The 19890-nt window shown below is 37.7% G+C and overlaps 2 protein-coding genes across 2 annotated transcripts in view; one reads left to right on the top strand and one right to left on the bottom strand.

The window, feature by feature from the left end:
- The window catches only part of LOC137656735 (tRNA (adenine(58)-N(1))-methyltransferase catalytic subunit TRMT61A-like), a 30363-nt gene extending 28605 nt beyond the window's left edge, over window positions 1–1758 (top strand). Inside the window, exon 7 of the mRNA XM_068390973.1 lies at window positions 791–1758. Within this exon, the coding sequence (XP_068247074.1) occupies window positions 791–1165 (375 nt within the window). The 3' untranslated portion in view covers window positions 1166–1758. The remainder of the gene's footprint in view (window positions 1–790) is intronic.
- A 3980-nt stretch (window positions 1759–5738) lies between these two features.
- LOC137656065 (suppressor of lurcher protein 1-like) overlaps window positions 5739–19890 on the bottom strand; it is a 15306-nt gene continuing 1154 nt past the window's right edge. Inside the window, exons 3-6 of the mRNA XM_068390239.1 lie at window positions 9899–10014; window positions 9290–9385; window positions 6818–7025; window positions 5739–6101 (exon numbers count right to left, since the gene is read on the bottom strand). Coding sequence (XP_068246340.1) covers window positions 5843–6101; window positions 6818–7025; window positions 9290–9385; window positions 9899–10014 — 679 coding nt within the window. The 3' untranslated portion in view covers window positions 5739–5842. The remainder of the gene's footprint in view (window positions 6102–6817; window positions 7026–9289; window positions 9386–9898; window positions 10015–19890) is intronic.

The following is a 19890-nucleotide window of genomic DNA, read 5'->3' as shown; positions in this document are numbered from 1 at the left end:
CTTTTGACTAGCCAGACAGCACTACATTGGATCCTTCTCTCTGGTTACGGTTCATTTCCCTTTTGCCTACACACACACCGAATAGTCTGGCCTATTCTTTACATATTCTCCTCTGTCCTCATACACCTGACAACACTGAGATTACCAAACAATTCTTCTTCACCCAACGGGTTACTTCATTGTAATTGTTCATTGGCTACCTTCCTCTTGTTAAGGGTAGAAGAGACTTTAGCTATGGTGAGCAGCTCTTCTAGGAGACGGATACTCCAAAATCAAACCATTGTTCTCTAGTCTTGGGTAGTGCCATAGCCTCTGTACCATGGTCTTCCACCGTCTTGGGTTAGAGTTCTCTTGCTTGAGGGTACACTCAGGCACTCTATTCTATCTTGTTTCTCTTTCTCTTGTTTTTATAAAAGTTTTTATAGTTTATATAGGAGATATTTATTTTAATATTGTTACTCTTAAGATATTTTATTTTTCTTTGTTTCCTTTCCTCACCGAGCTATTTTCCCTGTTGGTACCCCTGGGCTTATAGCATCCTGCTTTTCCAACTAGGGTTGTAGCTTAGCAAATAATAATAATAGTAACAATAATAATAATACAGTAATAATAATAATAATAATAATGGTTGTTGGAGGAGTACAGTATCTAATTGTTAGGGCTTTTATGGCATCCCCACTATCAAATACACCTCTTGATTTTTTATGAGAAACATTATGTTTCACTTTGAGGTTTATAGGTACTCTTGATGTTTCCCAGCTCCTCTAATTCACTTGATATTCTCATCCAGGTGGATCTTGAGGCAAATAAGAAGACAGAAACATTCAAGAAGATCAAACTGGACAACCAAGCATCGGACGATGTTGAAATGTCCGCTGTCGTAAGCACAACTGACGACAGCGCAACTGACAAGATGTCAGTTGAAGAAATCCCCACCGAAAATCTTGAAGCCAAAAGTGTTGTGTCGGCCAGACCAAATCTTTCAAAGAAATATAAAGAAGTTAAGTTTCTGTCGGGTATAACGAATTTGAAAATGCCCGGTCACACTGGTTATCTTACCTTTGCAACGGTACCTCCAGGGTTGAGGAGGGACAACGTAGTGAGAAACTTGACTGATGTTGAAGATAAATTAAGTGAAGGAGTATCACCACCCGAAGTTCTCTGAAAATCTATTCTTTTACAGTATTTTTTAATGCCATTCAGAAGACGTTACATTGTTCACAAATTTTCTTTATCAGTGAAGACAAAATATATTTACATTTTATGAAAAAAAGAGATCTAGCTGCTTAAGATTTTAAATATACTTTACTTTATTGATTTTAAAAGTTCATAATTTATCCTAGACTGTTTGATGCATGAAAGGGGATATTTTAGTATTGTATGTATTTAAGAAACTTCCGTGTTTGGCTTATTATCATTGCATGAAGCATTATCCGTAAGTCAATTATAAAAAGTTCAAAGGGCCAGACATAAAGATTTTACCTTGTGTATAGTATTTTGAAGTTTGTATTTATATGATGGATCTTCGGTGTTTGAAGTCTGACCTATTCTATTAATTACAAATAATGGTGTTTGAATAGGACTCTTGTTAAAGGAAAGCATCAAGAGAGAAATTTACAGTACAAAGACAAATCTAAGCATTTTATTCTATTCAATCTAGTTTGATATACCAATGTTTTGGACAAGTCTATCACCAGGTTCTGTCACATGTATTTATATAAAATAGAAAATAAAGATAAATTATATAAGTCTAAAGAATACATGTTCAATTAAATAAGAAAACTTTCCTCCTGAAAACAGTTTTTAAGTTCAAACTAAGTTTGAATTTCTCTATGGAAAATGTTTCAAGCGATCTGAGCTTGATTTTAGATCGAACATTACATAGAATACTAAAATCTGTCTGATTATTACCTATGATTGTTATTATTATTTATTATATTTTTATAATTATATATTTTAGAATTGTAGGATGTACAAGGATGTGTTCTTTCATGGAAAGCAAAATTAGAGCAAGTTAAAGATAATGGGATGAAAAGAAAAGCAACTTATTGCTTCTGAAATCTAGAGGTATTATTATTATTATAATTATTATTATTATTATTATTATTATTATTATTATTATTACTTGCTAACCTACAACCCTAGTTGGAAAAGCAGGATACTACAAGGCCCGGATCCCCAACAGGGAAAATACCCCAGTGAGGAAAAGAAACAAGGAAAAATAAGATATTTTAAGAACTGTAACAACATTAAAATAAATATTTCTGATTTAAACTATAAAAGCTTTAACAAAACAAGGGGAAGAAAAATTAGAATAGTGTACCCTCAAGCAGGAGAACTCTAACCCAAGAGACCGTGGAAGACCATGGTATACAGCAGAGAACCTTCATTAGTTATTGTGTACAGAGCAGTTTACAAGACACTATAAAGGTGACCCCCCTACGTAGAATTTCGAAGAAGCGGCAAAAGTAAAAAAGGACTGAGGTACAGATTAATTTAAATGACATGTCTTTAACTTTCTTTTTAGCGTGTCTCAGTGATTTATACATACATATACCAAGGCACTTCCCCCTATTTTGGGGGGTAGCCGACATCAACTAATGAAACAAAAACAAAAAGGGGACCTCTACTCTCTACGTTCCTCCCAGCCTAACAAGGGACTCAACCGAGTTCAGATGGTACTGCTAGGGTGCCACAGCCCACCCTCCCACATTATCCACCACAGACGAAGCCCCACAATGCTGAATCCCCTACTGCTGCTACCTCCGTGGTCATCTAAGGCATTGGAGGCAGCAGCAGGGCCCACCGGAACCGCGCCACAATTGCTCGCTTCTCATTCCCACTTCTAGCAGTGATTTATATATGATGTAATTGGGCCTTTTCGTGGGAAATTTTCTAAGCACCATTCACCATATACTTTGACTTCATAATGATGCGGAGATAGATTTAGTTTAGCTTTCACGTTTATCAGTTGTAAGATTTTGAATTTTTCTCATTCAAAAGTAGTGTTATGTTTTGTATAGTGTAAGGTATGATTTTAGATAGCTATTATTCATCATATAGGAAAGTTATTGTGACTTTTTCTGACAAACATGGTTTGACTCTGTTCTTTTTCTTAGTACATTAGAGTAACTAGATTTTTAGAAATTCTTTGTTTTGACTACTACATACTGTTTCCCTACATTTTCAACCTTTATATTATAACAAATGCTTTTAACCAGATCAACAAGCAACCAGAAAAGCACTTTGATGTAAGTGAAGGTATTACTGTATATGGTATTTTGACCTGAAAATTCTTGATGCAGATAGTTCACCTCTCTAAGCCTTAATTCAAAAAAATTTAGTAGCTTAAATTTCTATATTCAAATTCCAAAGTTTTTTTTCACTATGGAGGCTTGTTGACTAGAAGGAATTTCCTTCTATGGAGATTTAATGTTTCCAGTCCTCTTAGATATTATAATAGTGAATAATTTTTTATGCAGTGGATTAACAATAGTTATTGTGAATTTAGCTGGAAAATTTATTCCCATACATTTTATTCTTAAATCATATTTACAAAATACATACATATACGAAGGCATTTCCCCCAATTTTGGGGGGTAGCCGACATCAAACAAATGAAACAAAACAGGGGACCTCTCCTCTCTACGTTCCTCCCAGCCTGACAAGGGACTCAACCGAGTTCAGCTGGTACTGCTAGGGTGCCACAGCCCACCCTCACCTGTTATCCACCACAGATGAAGCTTCATAACGCTAAATAATTACATAACAGTTTGGGGCATTATTTCTAGACATGACACAAGTGGTAACTTGGAAACATGCAAATAAGCAAACATCGAAATGACCTCAAATTTAACCCTTTTACCCCCGGGGTTTTTGGAAATTTCCAACCCTTAACCCCCAGGGGTTATTTTTTTTCCAGCACATTTTGCAGTATATTTTTTTTAAATTGCTCTAACAGCCTTAATTTTTGTCATAGAGAGGTCAGGTTGGTCTCATTCTCTTGGAAAATGCCCGAATTTTCTCAAAAATTTATCAAAAAAAATGAAAAACAAATTTTTATAGCATTTTTTGCAAGGACGTACCGGTACGTCCATGGGGGTAAAGGGATGGCTTTTGTGAAACGTACCAGTACGTCCTTTGGGGGTAAAAGGGATAATGGATGCTGAATGTTTTCATCTTTTTTATGGATGCAGAATTAAACAGTAATATTATTTGATCTGGAACACGTAGGCGACATCACGTTCAGTGTAAAGAGAATGTTTGCCCTCTAGTCACTCGGGCTAATGCTACTCATATGTATAGTAAAATTAAGGCCAGGCCTTTGTTCCTAGTTTGAGACTGCCTTAGGAACATAATAAGCCTGTATCAATTCAGTACCGGTAACAATGTCTGTCACACACCTTTACAAATGTACGTAGCATGAGAATGCATTGATAAGGATTCTTGCTGTGGCATGCCTGGGCACTACTGCTGTAAACATAAGAAGTGTGGTTCTCCATTTACTTTGGTTGAGCTTAACCCTTTTACCCCCTGGCTATTTGGAACTTTCCAGCCCTTAACCCCCAGGGGTTATTTTTTTCCCAGCACATTTTGCAGTATATTTTTTTTAAATTGCTCTAACAGCCTTAATTTTTGTCATAGAGAGGTCAGGTTGGTCTCATTCTCTTGGAAAATGCCTGAATTTTCTAAATAAATTATCAAAAATATGAAAAAAAAAAATTTTTATAGCAGTTTTTTGCAAGGACGTACTGGTACGTCCATGGGGGTAAAGGGATGGGTTTTGTGAAACGTACCAGTACATCCTTTGGGGGTAAAAGGGTTATTATATATATTTGAACTGTACATACATCTGACAAGTTGTGAATACTTTAGATTGATCGTAGTTTTTCTCTCATTTTGAGGTTTTGATTTGATTATAGTTCATACATACATACATACATATACCAAGGCACTTCCCCCAATTTTGTGGGGTAACTGACATCAACAAATGAAACAAAAACAAAAAAGGGGACCTCTACTCTCTACGTTCCTCCCAGCCTAACAAGGGACTCAATTGAGTTCAGCTGGTACTGCTAGTAGTGTAGTGTAAGAAAATATCCAGTCATATGCAATGGCTCTCCTAACTCTTAACACAAGGGTTTGTTGTGAAGCTACCCAAAAACTAAAGAAAAATAAGGTTAAAGTTGTTGAATAGCTTTGCAGGGAGAAACCAATGGGAAATTATGATAGTAGGAGGAAGAAAGGGCTGTGGCACCCTAGCAGTACCAGCTGAACTTGGTTGAGTCCCTTGTTAGGCTGGGAGGAACATAGAGAGTAGAGGTCCCCCCTTTTTTTTTTTTTTTTTTTTCATTTGTTGATGTCGGCTACCCCCCAAAATTGGGGGAAGTGCCTTGGTATATGTATGTAGGAGGAAGATTTTGCCACACAAGATGTAAGTTGGATTCCCAGCTGGACTGAATTATGTTGAAAAATCACAGCCAAACGAGAGTTATGTAAACCAAATGTCTAACTTCATGTTGTGCTAAACATGATGCTTCTTCTTAGTCCAGCACAATGTAATATGGCCTAAGTTCCATAGATCAATCCAAAGGAAATGCAACTTGAAAAATATTTATCACTTTACACACATCTGAAAATTGTTCTCATTATCATTGCCTGTAAACATTGAATTTTTGTTTATCAAGTATCATTTTCAGAAGTTGAAACTTAGAGTAAATTTATCTTTATTCAACAAATTGACATGATTCACTTAATCTTATTTTGCTTTTTTATTCATCTTTTTGTTATTTGTCTTTTGAAGATAATTAATTTTTCAGTTTCTTTTTTTTTAAATTTCCTACTAGCCTTTTGACCCTGTCACTATAGGTGCAATAATTCTTCTGATAACGTGAGGTTGCTTCGAAATGTCCAGGAACTGAAAATCGGCTGTAAATCCTGTCCCGTCAAACTTGTCGTTGCTTTTAAAGGTGACGCGGAAGTACGAAGCATCGCTCTGCATGATTTTTGGTCCATTAGCCCCACAGTAAGGTGGTATCTTCCTGTCAGCTGAAGGAAAGTTGGAGAATTCTAGGGAATCACTGTCTGAAGTCCTGTCACACCTGAAATGAAATTTCTTTTTAGAGGAAAAATTACCGTGATTCCTCAGTGCCTCAAGAAAAGTCAAGTTGAAAGAACTCTGAATAACAGGCATGTTTCAGTGCTAGAATTTATGGCCTAAACATCATAATGACTCACCTACTTAATATTTAATTGAGTATATTAATGCTTCTTTGGGACTTAATATTTAATTGAGTATAGTCATGATTCTTTGAGATGTAAGAATTCTTTGGTAGGATTTCATAAATATAAAATACATTATCAGGGAGACTTTAATCAAATTTTGAACTTTGTTTGCTAGTAATGTTTGCGTGGAAAGACATGGTTGTTCGTATCAGAGTATAGTATTAATAAGTCTTTTGTAATTATTTCATTCTCATCAGTCAGTTTATAGTTTTCTGATATGGTAATTTTCCTAATTTTACTTTCAATTCCTCTTGTTAGCTTTTTTTTGATAAATGACTTTTGCCACTCAAGTGTAAGAGAACTATATTCATGCTATTATTTGTTTGTCTTAACTCAAGTGGCATTTTAACCTTTAGGAATGGAGTGGTATCTCACTTTTTCACTAATAGACCTTTTTCATGAAGTTGCAAAAAATTTATGAAGGCCAAGGAAGAAAAAGAAAACTTGATTTCCTTGCGCTTATAAGCTTTAGTCAATTTATTAACTTTTAGGAGGTATTAAAGAAAAGACTGCACAGTGCACATTAACTTACGGCAAGATTCCCTCTACATCAAAGTACTTGAAGATGAGCCTCACGATCTCTCCGTTTCGCGCGCGGAAGATGTAGTGGCAAGTGGTATCTTGTGGGTAAAATCCTCCTGGGTTAGGCGAGTTTAGGGTGCCATTTCTGACTAGGGTACTGTTGTAGATGAATTTGCAGGTTCCCGGTTTTGTTTGTTGGCCTGATGTTATTCCAAAATCTGATGGATTTATAGCAATTCATATTATTGTACAGTACTGTTATTATATCTTAACCCTTTTACCCCCAGGCTCTTTGGAAATTTCCAACCCTTAACCCCCAAGGGGTTATTTTTTCCCAGCACATTTTGCAGTATATTTTTTTAAATTGCTCTAACAGCCTTAATTTTTGTCATAGAGAAGTCAGGTTTGTCTCATTCTCTTGGAAAATGCCTGAATTTTTTCAAAAAATTGTCAAAAATATGAAAAAAAAAATTTTTATAGCATTTTTTTGCAAGGACGTACCGGTACGTCCATGGGGGTAAAGGGATGGGTTTTGTGAAACGTACCAGTACGTCCTTTGGGGGTAAAAGGGTTAATTCATGTGGAATAAACTCTTTTGAAGACCATTCTCGTACTGAGCAAGCTTCCATGGAATAGAATGTACTGTGGTGTAATAAGAAATGTTTAAAGATAACAATTTGTGTTAGTAAATACAGTCAACCCTCCTTATTCGCAGTAGTTTGATAACACATACAGGCGCGAAAAGCGAGAATCCGCAAATACTTGCTGCCTTAGGTTAGGTTAACTTCTAACCTACTAACTTGAAACCCATTGCCTATGCACAATTGACTAACACACTAAATAACCCAATGTACAGCCTAATATTGTTTTTGTTTTCTATCACAGTATAAGTATTGTGTTATGAATGAACACATTTCAGTAAGTGTATAATACACACGCGTATTACGTTTATGGTAAGAATATGGGACACACAATATGAAATATGACTCGGTGCCGCACTTACACGTACCTGTAGTATGTAGAGTAACAGTAACAACAAAACTTTCCTAAATGAAAATATTTACTGATGAGTGTCATCATCATCATCTCCTCCTACGCCTATTGATGCAAAGGGCCTCGGTTAGATTTCGCCAGTTGTCTCTATCTTGAGCTTTTAAATCAATACTTCTCCATTTATCATCTACTTCATGCTTCATAGTCCTCAGCCATGTAGGTCTGGGTCTTCCAACTCTTGTAGTGCCTTGTTGAGTTTAGTTAGAAATTTGGTGAACTAATCTCTCTTGGGGAGTGTGAAGAGCATATATATTACTGTAATATATGTACAGTACTATCACTACAGTACCGGCTGATTAGCTAAGGTAACGCTCATAAGTAATTGCTGTTTTCGGCAAGTTGACTCGCACCATACACATAGCCCATATCTACATTGCTACTGTAAAGTACTGTATGTTATTCTGTATACTGTACAGTACTGTACTGTAGTTGGTGTAACAGTACAGTAAAACTAAGACACAATGATTACACTAACACTAAAAAAAATGAAAGAAAAGTATCAGTATAAAACCTCAAACCGTTTACATATGAAGTTCAACATCGTAAACCGGAAGCACAATGCAACTCTTCAGCCGTCGAGTGTTTGGCGCATGGGGTATCATAATGTACGTATCATATTTTAAACTAAAATCTGTATAAACTCATTGGATATGTACAGGTTTTTTTACATCACTGAAGCAGGAGATGCCCACGTGAGGAGAGATGATGCGCGATTGAGGCCTAGTCAGGGAGAGAAAGGTTGTTGTGCTGTTTAAAGGGCAATGGCATGCCGGGTGCAAAGGAGTGTGATCAGTTTGAAATCGGGCCGTGAGAATTCTTATCGTGAAACTGGGTATATGTTTTACGGTTCTTTTTATCGTCAATGACCGAATCCGCGAATATCGAGGGCTGACTGTAAATGACAACCATTTGCAGTATGAATATGTAAATGGCAGTTGAAACATTTAATTAAATGAAATGTATTTTTAAGAAATGTAATTTCCTCTCAAAGTTATAATGTGAACAGCATTAACAACGCCAGAGTTATAAATTTTTCTGGTGACATTTAAGCATGAAAGCTTGTCATGGTATTTGGGGTAAACTTACAAATACTAAATCTAGTAATGGAGATAAAAAAAGGTACATGTCCTGTAAATTATTGTAAAACATAGAGGAAAGGAATACCAAAGTATTGGTACTTAAAAAAGAAACATACATTTTATCTCAAATAGGATGAAATTTAAACTGAGACAATTTAAGGAATAGGGACTTGTTTGGCAAAGGCCAGTTGAAATATATGAAACATATTATCAAGACGTGAAGTTATACTGATAATTTTTGTGTGATTGAAGTTGTGTTTCAATGAGTTTTATTGGTGTGCAATTATTTTCTATGCAGTGAATAGAAGTGTGTATGAAGAAAGAAAATTACAATACAGTACTGTACTTGCCTTTGACAAATTTGAACCGTACAGAGAATCCATACACGAATGGGTGTGGAAGTCTGGTCAAAGGATTTGCGCCGGATTTGAAAACCACTTGCATACCTGCAAATATAGGGTCTATCTTATTGTTGCCTTTACGGTCATCTTGCGTGCGATGTTCTTTTAGCTTCAACACTGGATACTGGTTTGGGGATACATTATTATAATTAAACACTTTACTTCAGTCTTGCGAATAGGACAAGGTTTTCCATTCTCATCAGGAGTAGTCAAAATGTTGATTTATGTCAAATTTTATACTTTAAAAAGTGTTAGTAATTAACTACTACTACCACTTCTTAGCTGGAAAAGCAGAATGCCACAAATCTTATGGCCCCAACTGAGAAAGCTTTCTAATACAGTAAAGGAAAAATAAGTAAAAAATAAACTAAAAAAGAAGTAAAGATACAAAGCAAAGTAGAAAATACAAGTAACAAAGTTAAGAAATGAGGATAATGCCCCTCTCGTAAACCAAAAGAAACATGCACAAAATTCAAACTTCAAAAGGTCCACCTATTCACCTTTTAGACTATTAACTACTCTTACTACTATTAACTATTAACTATTAACTACTATTACCTGACTTGGACGACATCACAGGAAGTGGAACTGAAGACCCACAATAGTGATCGATTTCTCTTCGGATCGTGTTGTTGTTCATGTTGTAAATGGCAACGAAGTCTGTGTGCAGACACCTGCCGTGATACAAGGGAGAAGGTTTTTTATTCTTTTTAACTTGTGCTAGCAATAAGTTTGTTATGTTGCGTATGCGTTTGTTTGATGCAGATGTTAGTGGCTGTGGTTTGGTTATAATGCAGATTTTATATACTGTGTTTTATTGGGGTTTGCAATGCTTTATTTGTTTACTTGTGGTAAAGTTAAGTACAGTGGTAACGTGTTTGCCTCGCATTCGCGTGGCAAGAGATCGATCCCCGCCCAGGGCCGTGAGTTTAAACTGTTTACTGGGGAGGCTACTGCTGTGGTAGGGCACCACAGTGGGGGTTTGGGCTTGCCCGGCTGACGTTCTGGTGAGCATCTATTCTGATGGAACTGGAACTGAAACCAGACACCTTTAACCTCACCTTTTAAGTTAAGTGCTCTGTGGATTTTAACCCAGCTAATAGATATTGTCGTAATTGAATTAATTCTATGATACTATAGTCAATTCTTTTTAGTGAGGCAGATTTGTACCGACTCGCAGAGGTGCCCTTTTTAGCTCTGAAAAGTTTCCTGATCGCTGATTGGTTGCACAAGATAATTCTAACCAATCAGATAGCAGGAAACTTTTCCGAGCTAAAAGGGCACCGCTGCGAGTCGGTGCAAATGCTCCTCATTAAAAAAAATTGAGTATAGTGGTCCGGAAGTTGCATTTTGAAATTACAATCATCATTAAAATCATGCTTATGAGATTTATGCATTTCACTTTTAATAGGAAGGAAATAGAGATGTTGGTTTTATTGAATGAAAAAAATTGTTATTGGTTTTCTTTATTATTATTATTATAATCGTTATTGATAGTGCATGTGACCCATCAAAAATAATAGCTAAGTATTTAGAGAGTTATCCACATGTGATCACACGCCCTTCTCTCGCCAGGGTATAGCTACTCCCTCTCTTCCGTCCCCGAGGAATAGAGATTGGGCCTGACTGGATGTATATATATATATATATATATATATATATATATATATATATATATATATATATATATATATATATGGATAAATATCAACACAACATCGTGTTCAAATAGAAATAAGTTTCTACCTCATACTTGGGATCGAACGCTAGCCCCTTCTAATGAAAGGCCAGGTCGAAACCAACCATGCCACGAGAGCCCATAAAAGGAAATCTGAACCTGACACTAATCTAGCTGTCCGAGGATTTACCTGGTGAGACATCAGTCTCTTTACCAGCGAGTTTTACCAGATTTCCCCGGGCCACCACGTGACACAATTGGTAGTAATTCATTCAAATTACCCCTAATGAGTCAATATGGATAAATATCAACACAACATCGTGTTCAAATAGAAATAAATTTCTACCTCATACTTGGGATCGAACGCTAGCCCCTTCGACCTGGCCTTTCATTAGAAGGGGCTAGCGTTCGATCCCAAGTATGAGGTAGAAATTTATTTCTATTTGAACACGATGTTGTGTTGATATTTATCCATATTGACTCATTAGGGGTAATTTGAATGAATTACTACCAATTGTGTCACGTGGTGGCCCAGGGAAATCTGGTAAAACTCGCTGGTAAAGAGACTGATGTCTCACCAGGTAAATCCTCGGACAGCTAGATTAGTGTCAGGTTCAGATTTCCTTTTATGGGCTCTCGTGGCATGGTTGGTTTCGACCTGGCCTTTCATTAGAAGGGGCTAGCGTTCGATCCCAAGTATGAGGTAGAAATTTATTTCTATTTGAACACGATGTTGTGTTGATATTTATCCATATTGACTCATTAGGGGTAATTTGAATGAATTACTACCAATTGTGTCACGTGGTGGCCCGGGGAAATCTGGTAAAACTCGCTGGTAAAGAGACTGATGTCTCACCAGGTAAATCCTCGGACAGCTAGATTAGTGTCAGGTTCAGATTTCCTTTTATGGGCTCTCGTGGCATGGTTGGTTTCGACCTGGCCTTTCATTAGAAGGGGCTAGCGTTCGATCCCAAGTATGAGGTAGAAATTTATTTCTATTTGAACACGATGTTGTGTTGATATTTATCCATATTGACTCATTAGGGGTAATTTGAATGAATTACTACCAATTGTGTCACGTGGTGGCCCGGGGAAATCTGGTAAAACTCGCTGGTAAAGAGACTGATGTCTCACCAGGTAAATCCTCGGACAGCTAGATTAGTGTCAGGTTCAGATTTCCTTTTATGGGCTCTCGTGGCATGGTTGGTTTCGACCTGGCCTTTCATTAGAAGGGGCTAGCGTTCGATCCCAAGTATGAGGTAGAAATTTATTTCTATTTGAACACGATGTTGTGTTGATATTTATCCATATTGACTCATTAGGGGTAATTTGAATGAATTACTACCAATTGTGTCACGTGGTGGCCCGGGGAAATCTGGTAAAACTCGCTGGTAAAGAGACTGATGTCTCACCAGGTAAATCCTCGGACAGCTAGATTAGTGTCAGGTTCAGATTTCCTTTTATGGGCTCTCGTGGCATGGTTGGTTTCGACCTGGCCTTTCATTAGAAGGGGCTAGCGTTCGATCCCAAGTATGAGGTAGAAATTTATTACTATTTGAACACGATGTTGTGTTGATATTTATCCATATTGACTCATTAGGGGTAATTTGAATGAATTACTACCAATTGTGTCACGTGGTGGCCCGGGGAAATCTGGTAAAACTCGATGGTAAAGAGACTGATGTCTCACCAGGTAAATCCTCGGACAGCTAGATTAGTGTCAGGTTCAGATTTCCTTTTATGGGCTCTAGTATCATGGTTGGTTTCGACCTGGCCTTTCATTAGAAGGGGCTAGCGTTCGATCCCAAGTATGAGGTAGAAATTTATTTCTATTTGAACACGATGTTGTGTTGATATTTATCCATATTGACTCATTAGGGGTAATTTGAATGAATTACTACCAATTGTGTCACGTGGTGGCCCAGGGAAATCTGGTAAAACTCGCTGGTAAAGAGACTGATGTCTCACCAGGTAAATCCTCGGACAGCTAGATTAGTGTCAGGTTCAGATTTCCTTTTATGGGCTCTCATGGCATGGTTGGTTTCGACCTGGCCTTTCATTAGAAGGGGCTAGCGTTCGATCCCAAGTATGAGGTAGAAATTTATTTCTATTTGAACACGATGTTGTGTTGATATTTATCCATATTGACTCATTAGGGGTAATTTGAATGAATTACTACCAATTGTGTCACGTGGTGGCCCGGGGAAATCTGGTAAAACTCGCTGGTAAAGAGACTGATGTCTCACCAGGTAAATCCTCGGACAGCTAGATTAGTGTCAGGTTCAGATTTCCTTTTATGGGCTCTCGTGGCATGGTTGGTTTCGACCTGGCCTTTCATTAGAAGGGGCTAGCGTTCGATCCCAAGTATGAGGTAGAAATTTATTTCTATTTGAACACGATGTTGTGTTGATATTTATCCATATTGACTCATTAGGGGTAATTTGAATGAATTACTACCAATTGTGTCACGTGGTGGCCCAGGGAAATCTGGTAAAACTCGCTGGTAAAGAGACTGATGTCTCACCAGGTAAATCCTCGGACAGCTAGATTAGTGTCAGGTTCAGATTTCCTTTTATGGGCTCTCGTGGCATGGTTGGTTTCGACCTGGCCTTTCATTAGAAGGGGCTAGCGTTCGATCCCAAGTATGAGGTAGAAATTTATTTCTATTTGAACACGATGTTGTGTTGATATTTATCCATATTGACTCATTAGGGGTAATTTGAATGAATTACTACCAATTGTGTCACGTGGTGGCCCGGGGAAATCTGGTAAAACTCGCTGGTAAAGAGACTGATGTCTCACCAGGTAAATCCTCGGACAGCTAGATTAGTGTCAGGTTCAGATTTCCTTTTATGGGCTCTCGTGGCATGGTTGGTTTCGACCTGGCCTTTCATTAGAAGGGGCTAGCGTTCGATCCCAAGTATGAGGTAGAAATTTATTTCTATTTGAACACGATGTTGTGTTGATATTTATCCATATTGACTCATTAGGGGTAATTTGAATGAATTACTACCAATTGTGTCACGTGGTGGCCCGGGGAAATCTGGTAAAACTCGCTGGTAAAGAGACTGATGTCTCACCAGGTAAATCCTCGGACAGCTAGATTAGTGTCAGGTTCAGATTTCCTTTTATGGGCTCTCGTGGCATGGTTGGTTTCGACCTGGCCTTTCATTAGAAGGGGCTAGCGTTCGATCCCAAGTATGAGGTAGAAATTTATTTCTATTTGAACACGATGTTGTGTTGATATTTATCCATATTGACTCATTAGGGGTAATTTGAATGAATTACTACCAATTGTGTCACGTGGTGGCCCGGGGAAATCTGGTAAAACTCGCTGGTAAAGAGACTGATGTCTCACCAGGTAAATCCTCGGACAGCTAGATTAGTGTCAGGTTCAGATTTCCTTTTATGGGCTCTCGTGGCATGGTTGGTTTCGACCTGGCCTTTCATTAGAAGGGGCTAGCGTTCGATCCCAAGTATGAGGTAGAAATTTATTTCTATTTGAACACGATGTTGTGTTGATATTTATCCATATTGACTCATTAGGGGTAATTTGAATGAATTACTACCAATTGTGTCACGTGGTGGCCCGGGGAAATCTGGTAAAACTCGCTGGTAAAGAGACTGATGTCTCACCAGGTAAATCCTCGGACAGCTAGATTAGTGTCAGGTTCAGATTTCCTTTTATGGGCTCTCGTGGCATGGTTGGTTTCGACCTGGCCTTTCATTAGAAGGGGCTAGCGTTCGATCCCAAGTATGAGGTAGAAATTTATTACTATTTGAACACGATGTTGTGTTGATATTTATCCATATTGACTCATTAGGGGTAATTTGAATGAATTACTACCAATTGTGTCACGTGGTGGCCCGGGGAAATCTGGTAAAACTCGATGGTAAAGAGACTGATGTCTCACCAGGTAAATCCTCGGACAGCTAGATTAGTGTCAGGTTCAGATTTCCTTTTATGGGCTCTAGTATCATGGTTGGTTTCGACCTGGCCTTTCATTAGAAGGGGCTAGCGTTCGATCCCAAGTATGAGGTAGAAATTTATTTCTATTTGAACACGATGTTGTGTTGATATTTATCCATATTGACTCATTAGGGGTAATTTGAATGAATTACTACCAATTGTGTCACGTGGTGGCCCAGGGAAATCTGGTAAAACTCGCTGGTAAAGAGACTGATGTCTCACCAGGTAAATCCTCGGACAGCTAGATTAGTGTCAGGTTCAGATTTCCTTTTATGGGCTCTCGTGGCATGGTTGGTTTCGACCTGGCCTTTCATTAGAAGGGGCTAGCGTTCGATCCCAAGTATGAGGTAGAAATTTATTTCTATTTGAACACGATGTTGTGTTGATATTTATCCATATTGACTCATTAGGGGTAATTTGAATGAATTACTACCAATTGTGTCACGTGGTGGCCCGGGGAAATCTGGTAAAACTCGCTGGTAAAGAGACTGATGTCTCACCAGGTAAATCCTCGGACAGCTAGATTAGTGTCAGGTTCAGATTTCCTTTTATGGGCTCTCGTGGCATGGTTGGTTTCGACCTGGCCTTTCATTAGAAGGGGCTAGCGTTCGATCCCAAGTATGAGGTAGAAATTTATTTCTATTTGAACACGATGTTGTGTTGATATTTATCCATATTGACTCATTAGGGGTAATTTGAATGAATTACTACCAATTGTGTCACGTGGTGGCCCAGGGAAATCTGGTAAAACTCGCTGGTAAAGAGACTGATGTCTCACCAGGTAAATCCTCGGACAGCTAGATTAGTGTCAGGTTCAGATTTCCTTTTATGGGCTCTCGTGGCATGGTTGGTTTCGACCTGGCCTTTCATTAGAAGGGGCTAGCGTTCGATCCCAAGTATGAGGTAGAAATTTATTTCTATTTGAACACGATGTTGTGTTGATATTTATCCATATTGACTCATTAGGGGTAATTTGAATGAATTACTACCAATTGTGTCACGTGGTGGCCCGGGGAAATCTGGTAAAACTCGCTGGTAAAGAGACTGATGTCTCACCAGGTAAATCCTCGGACAGCTAGATTAGTGTCAGGTTCAGATTTCCTTTTATGGGCTCTCGTGGCATGGTTGGTTTCGACCTGGCCTTTCATTAGAAGGGGCTAGCGTTCGATCCCAAGTATGAGGTAGAAATTTATTTCTATTTGAACACGATGTTGTGTTGATATTTATCCATATTGACTCATTAGGGGTAATTTGAATGAATTACTACCAATTGTGTCACGTGGTGGCCCGGGGAAATCTGGTAAAACTCGCTAGTAAAGAGACTGATGTCTCACCAGGTAAATCCTCGGACAGCTAGATTAGTGTCAGGTTCAGATTTCCTTTTATGGGCTCTCGTGGCATGGTTGGTTTCGACCTGGCCTTTCATTAGAAGGGGCTAGCGTTCGATCCCAAGTATGAGGTAGAAATTTATTTCTATTTGAACACGATGTTGTGTTGATATTTATCCATATTGACTCATTAGGGGTAATTTGAATGAATTACTACCAATTGTGTCACGTGGTGGCCCGGGGAAATCTGGTAAAACTCGCTGGTAAAGAGACTGATGTCTCACCAGGTAAATCCTCGGACAGCTAGATTAGTGTCAGGTTCAGATTTCCTTTTATGGGCTCTCGTGGCATGGTTGGTTTCGACCTGGCCTTTCATTAGAAGGGGCTAGCGTTCGATCCCAAGTATGAGGTAGAAATTTATTACTATTTGAACACGATGTTGTGTTGATATTTATCCATATTGACTCATTAGGGGTAATTTGAATGAATTACTACCAATTGTGTCACGTGGTGGCCCGGGGAAATCTGGTAAAACTCGATGGTAAAGAGACTGATGTCTCACCAGGTAAATCCTCGGACAGCTAGATTAGTGTCAGGTTCAGATTTCCTTTTATGGGCTCTAGTGGCATGGTTGGTTTCGACCTGGCCTTTCATTAGAAGGGGCTAGCGTTCGATCCCAAGTATGAGGTAGAAATTTATTTCTATTTGAACACGCTGTTGTGTTGATATTTATCCATATTGACTCATTAGGGGTAATTTGAATGAATTACTACCAATTGTGTCACGTGGTGGCCCGGGGAAATCTGGTAAAACTCGCTGGTAAAGAGACTGATGTCTCACCAGGTAAATCCTCGGACAGCTAGATTAGTGTCAGGTTCAGATTTCCTTTTATGGGCTCTCGTGGCATGGTTGGTTTCGACCTGGCCTTTCATTAGAAGGGGCTAGCGTTCGATCCCAAGTATGAGGTAGAAATTTATTTCTATTTGAACACGATGTTGTGTTGATATTTATCCATATTGACTCATTAGGGGTAATTTGAATGAATTACTACCAATTGTGTCACGTGGTGGCCCGGGGAAATCTGGTAAAACTCGCTGGTAAAGAGACTGATGTCTCACCAGGTAAATCCTCGGACAGCTAGATTAGTGTCAGGTTCAGATTTCCTTTTATGGGCTCTCGTGGCATGGTTGGTTTCGACCTGGCCTTTCATTAGAAGGGGCTAGCGTTCGATCCCAAGTATGAGGTAGAAATTTATTTCTATTTGAACACGATGTTGTGTTGATATTTATCCATATTGACTCATTAGGGGTAATTTGAATGAATTACTACCAATTGTGTCACGTGGTGGCCCGGGGAAATCTGGTAAAACTCGCTGGTAAAGAGACTGATGTCTCACCAGGTAAATCCTCGGACAGCTAGATTAGTGTCAGGTTCAGATTTCCTTTTATGGGCTCTCGTGGCATGGTTGGTTTCGACCTGGCCTTTCATTAGAAGGGGCTAGCGTTCGATCCCAAGTATGAGGTAGAAATTTATTACTATTTGAACACGATGTTGTGTTGATATTTATCCATATTGACTCATTAGGCGTAATTTGAATGAATTACTACCAATTGTGTCACGTGGTGGCCCGGGGAAATCTGGTAAAACTCGATGGTAAAGAGACTGATGTCTCACCAGGTAAATCCTCGGACAGCTAGATTAGTGTCAGGTTCAGATTTCCTTTTATGGGCTCTCGTGGCATGGTTGGTTTCGACCTGGCCTTTCATTAGAAGGGGCTAGCGTTCGATCCCAAGTATGAGGTAGAAATTTATATATATATATATATATATATATATATATATATATATATATATATATATATATGTATATATATATATATACAGTATATATATATATATATATATATATATATATATATATATATATATATATTTATATATATATATATATATATATATATATATATAAATATATATATATATATATAAATATATATATATATATATATATATATATATATATCATCAGCAACCAATACTAGTCCACTGCAAATCAAAGGCCTCAGACATGTCCTTCCACTTGCATCTGTTTATGGTCTTTCTGTGCCACTCCACACCCTCAAACTTTCTTAGTTCGTCAATCTATCATCATCTCTTCCTTCCTCTGCTTCTTTTATAATCTGTAGGGACCCATTCTGTTATTCCTAATGTCCATCTATTGTCTGTCATCATTATATGTCCTGCTCATGTCCATTTCTGTTTCTTGCATATTGTTAGAATATCCTTTACAATATTTAGTTTGCTCTGGTATCCGTGTTAATATTTTTTTTTCTCTTATTGTTATTCCCATCATTATTCTTTTCATACATACATACATACATATACCAAGGCACTTCCCCCAATTTTGGGGGGTAGCGGACATCAAACAAATGAAACAAAACAAAAAAGGGGACCTCTACTCTCTACGTTCCTCCAGCCTAACATGGGACTCAACCGAGTTCAGCTGGTACTGCTAGGGTGCCACAGCCCACCCTCCCACATTTCAATTCTTTTCATAGCTCTATGAGTTGTAACTATCTTAAGTTGTAAGACTTCAGAAAGGCTCCAATTTTTTTATGCATAAGTTATTACTGGTAGGACCATCTCATTAAGTATTTTTCTTTTTAGAGAAAGTGGCATTTTATTTTCATAATCTCACTTTGTTTACCAAATGCTCTCCATCCCATGCTTATCCTTTTAATTTCGGTCTGAATTCCTGGGAAAACACTGTCTGAAAAACACTGTCTGTCCTAAGTATGTATATTCATTAACAATCTCCAGAGGTTCGTCCATAACTGGCATTTGTCGTCTCTGCATTTTCAATGAACATCTTTAACCAATATGACTTTTTCAATGAGAATAAAATCTACTGCATTTTTCGTTTCTCCATTTAGGCTTCTCCATGCCATTTTTTTTTATTATAAAATGTTCCCTATTTTAAGATTGTTTCTTTCAGCAAATTCTACAAGCATGTCTCCTCTGTCATTCCTTGTGCCTACTCCAAATTTACATACTGCTGATTCTCCTCTTTTCTGTTGACCTTCTTTAAGATTGAAATCACCAAAAACAAACGTAAAAAGAGTCTTATGTTTATTTTTTCATAGATATCTCAAGGTCTTCATAAAAAGTTTCAGTTTCTTCCTCCTTATGGGATGTTGTTGGTACATATGTTTGAATGTTCTTCGGTTTATTATTGATCCTGCAATTCTCTCTATCTATCTATCTCTCATTGATATATATATATATATATATATATATATATATATATATATATAGAGAGAGAGAGAGAGAGAGAGAGAGAGAGAGAGAGAGAGAGAGAGAGAGAGACTTGCTCTTTATTATATTGAGGAAATTGTTATTGTATGCTATTATTACTAATAAAATAATAATACTAATAATTATAATAGGGATAATATTAATATGAATAATAATGATAATTATAATAATAATAATAATGGTGATAATGATAATTATAATAACAACAACAATAATAACAATAAGGCAAACCAATAAAAACAAATTTCATTCAAGAAAAC

This window comes from Palaemon carinicauda, chromosome 17 (genome assembly GCF_036898095.1).
Source record: "Palaemon carinicauda isolate YSFRI2023 chromosome 17, ASM3689809v2, whole genome shotgun sequence".
NCBI lineage: Eukaryota > Metazoa > Arthropoda > Malacostraca > Decapoda > Palaemonidae > Palaemon > Palaemon carinicauda.
This window is presented reverse-complemented; position numbering and strand designations above follow the sequence as displayed.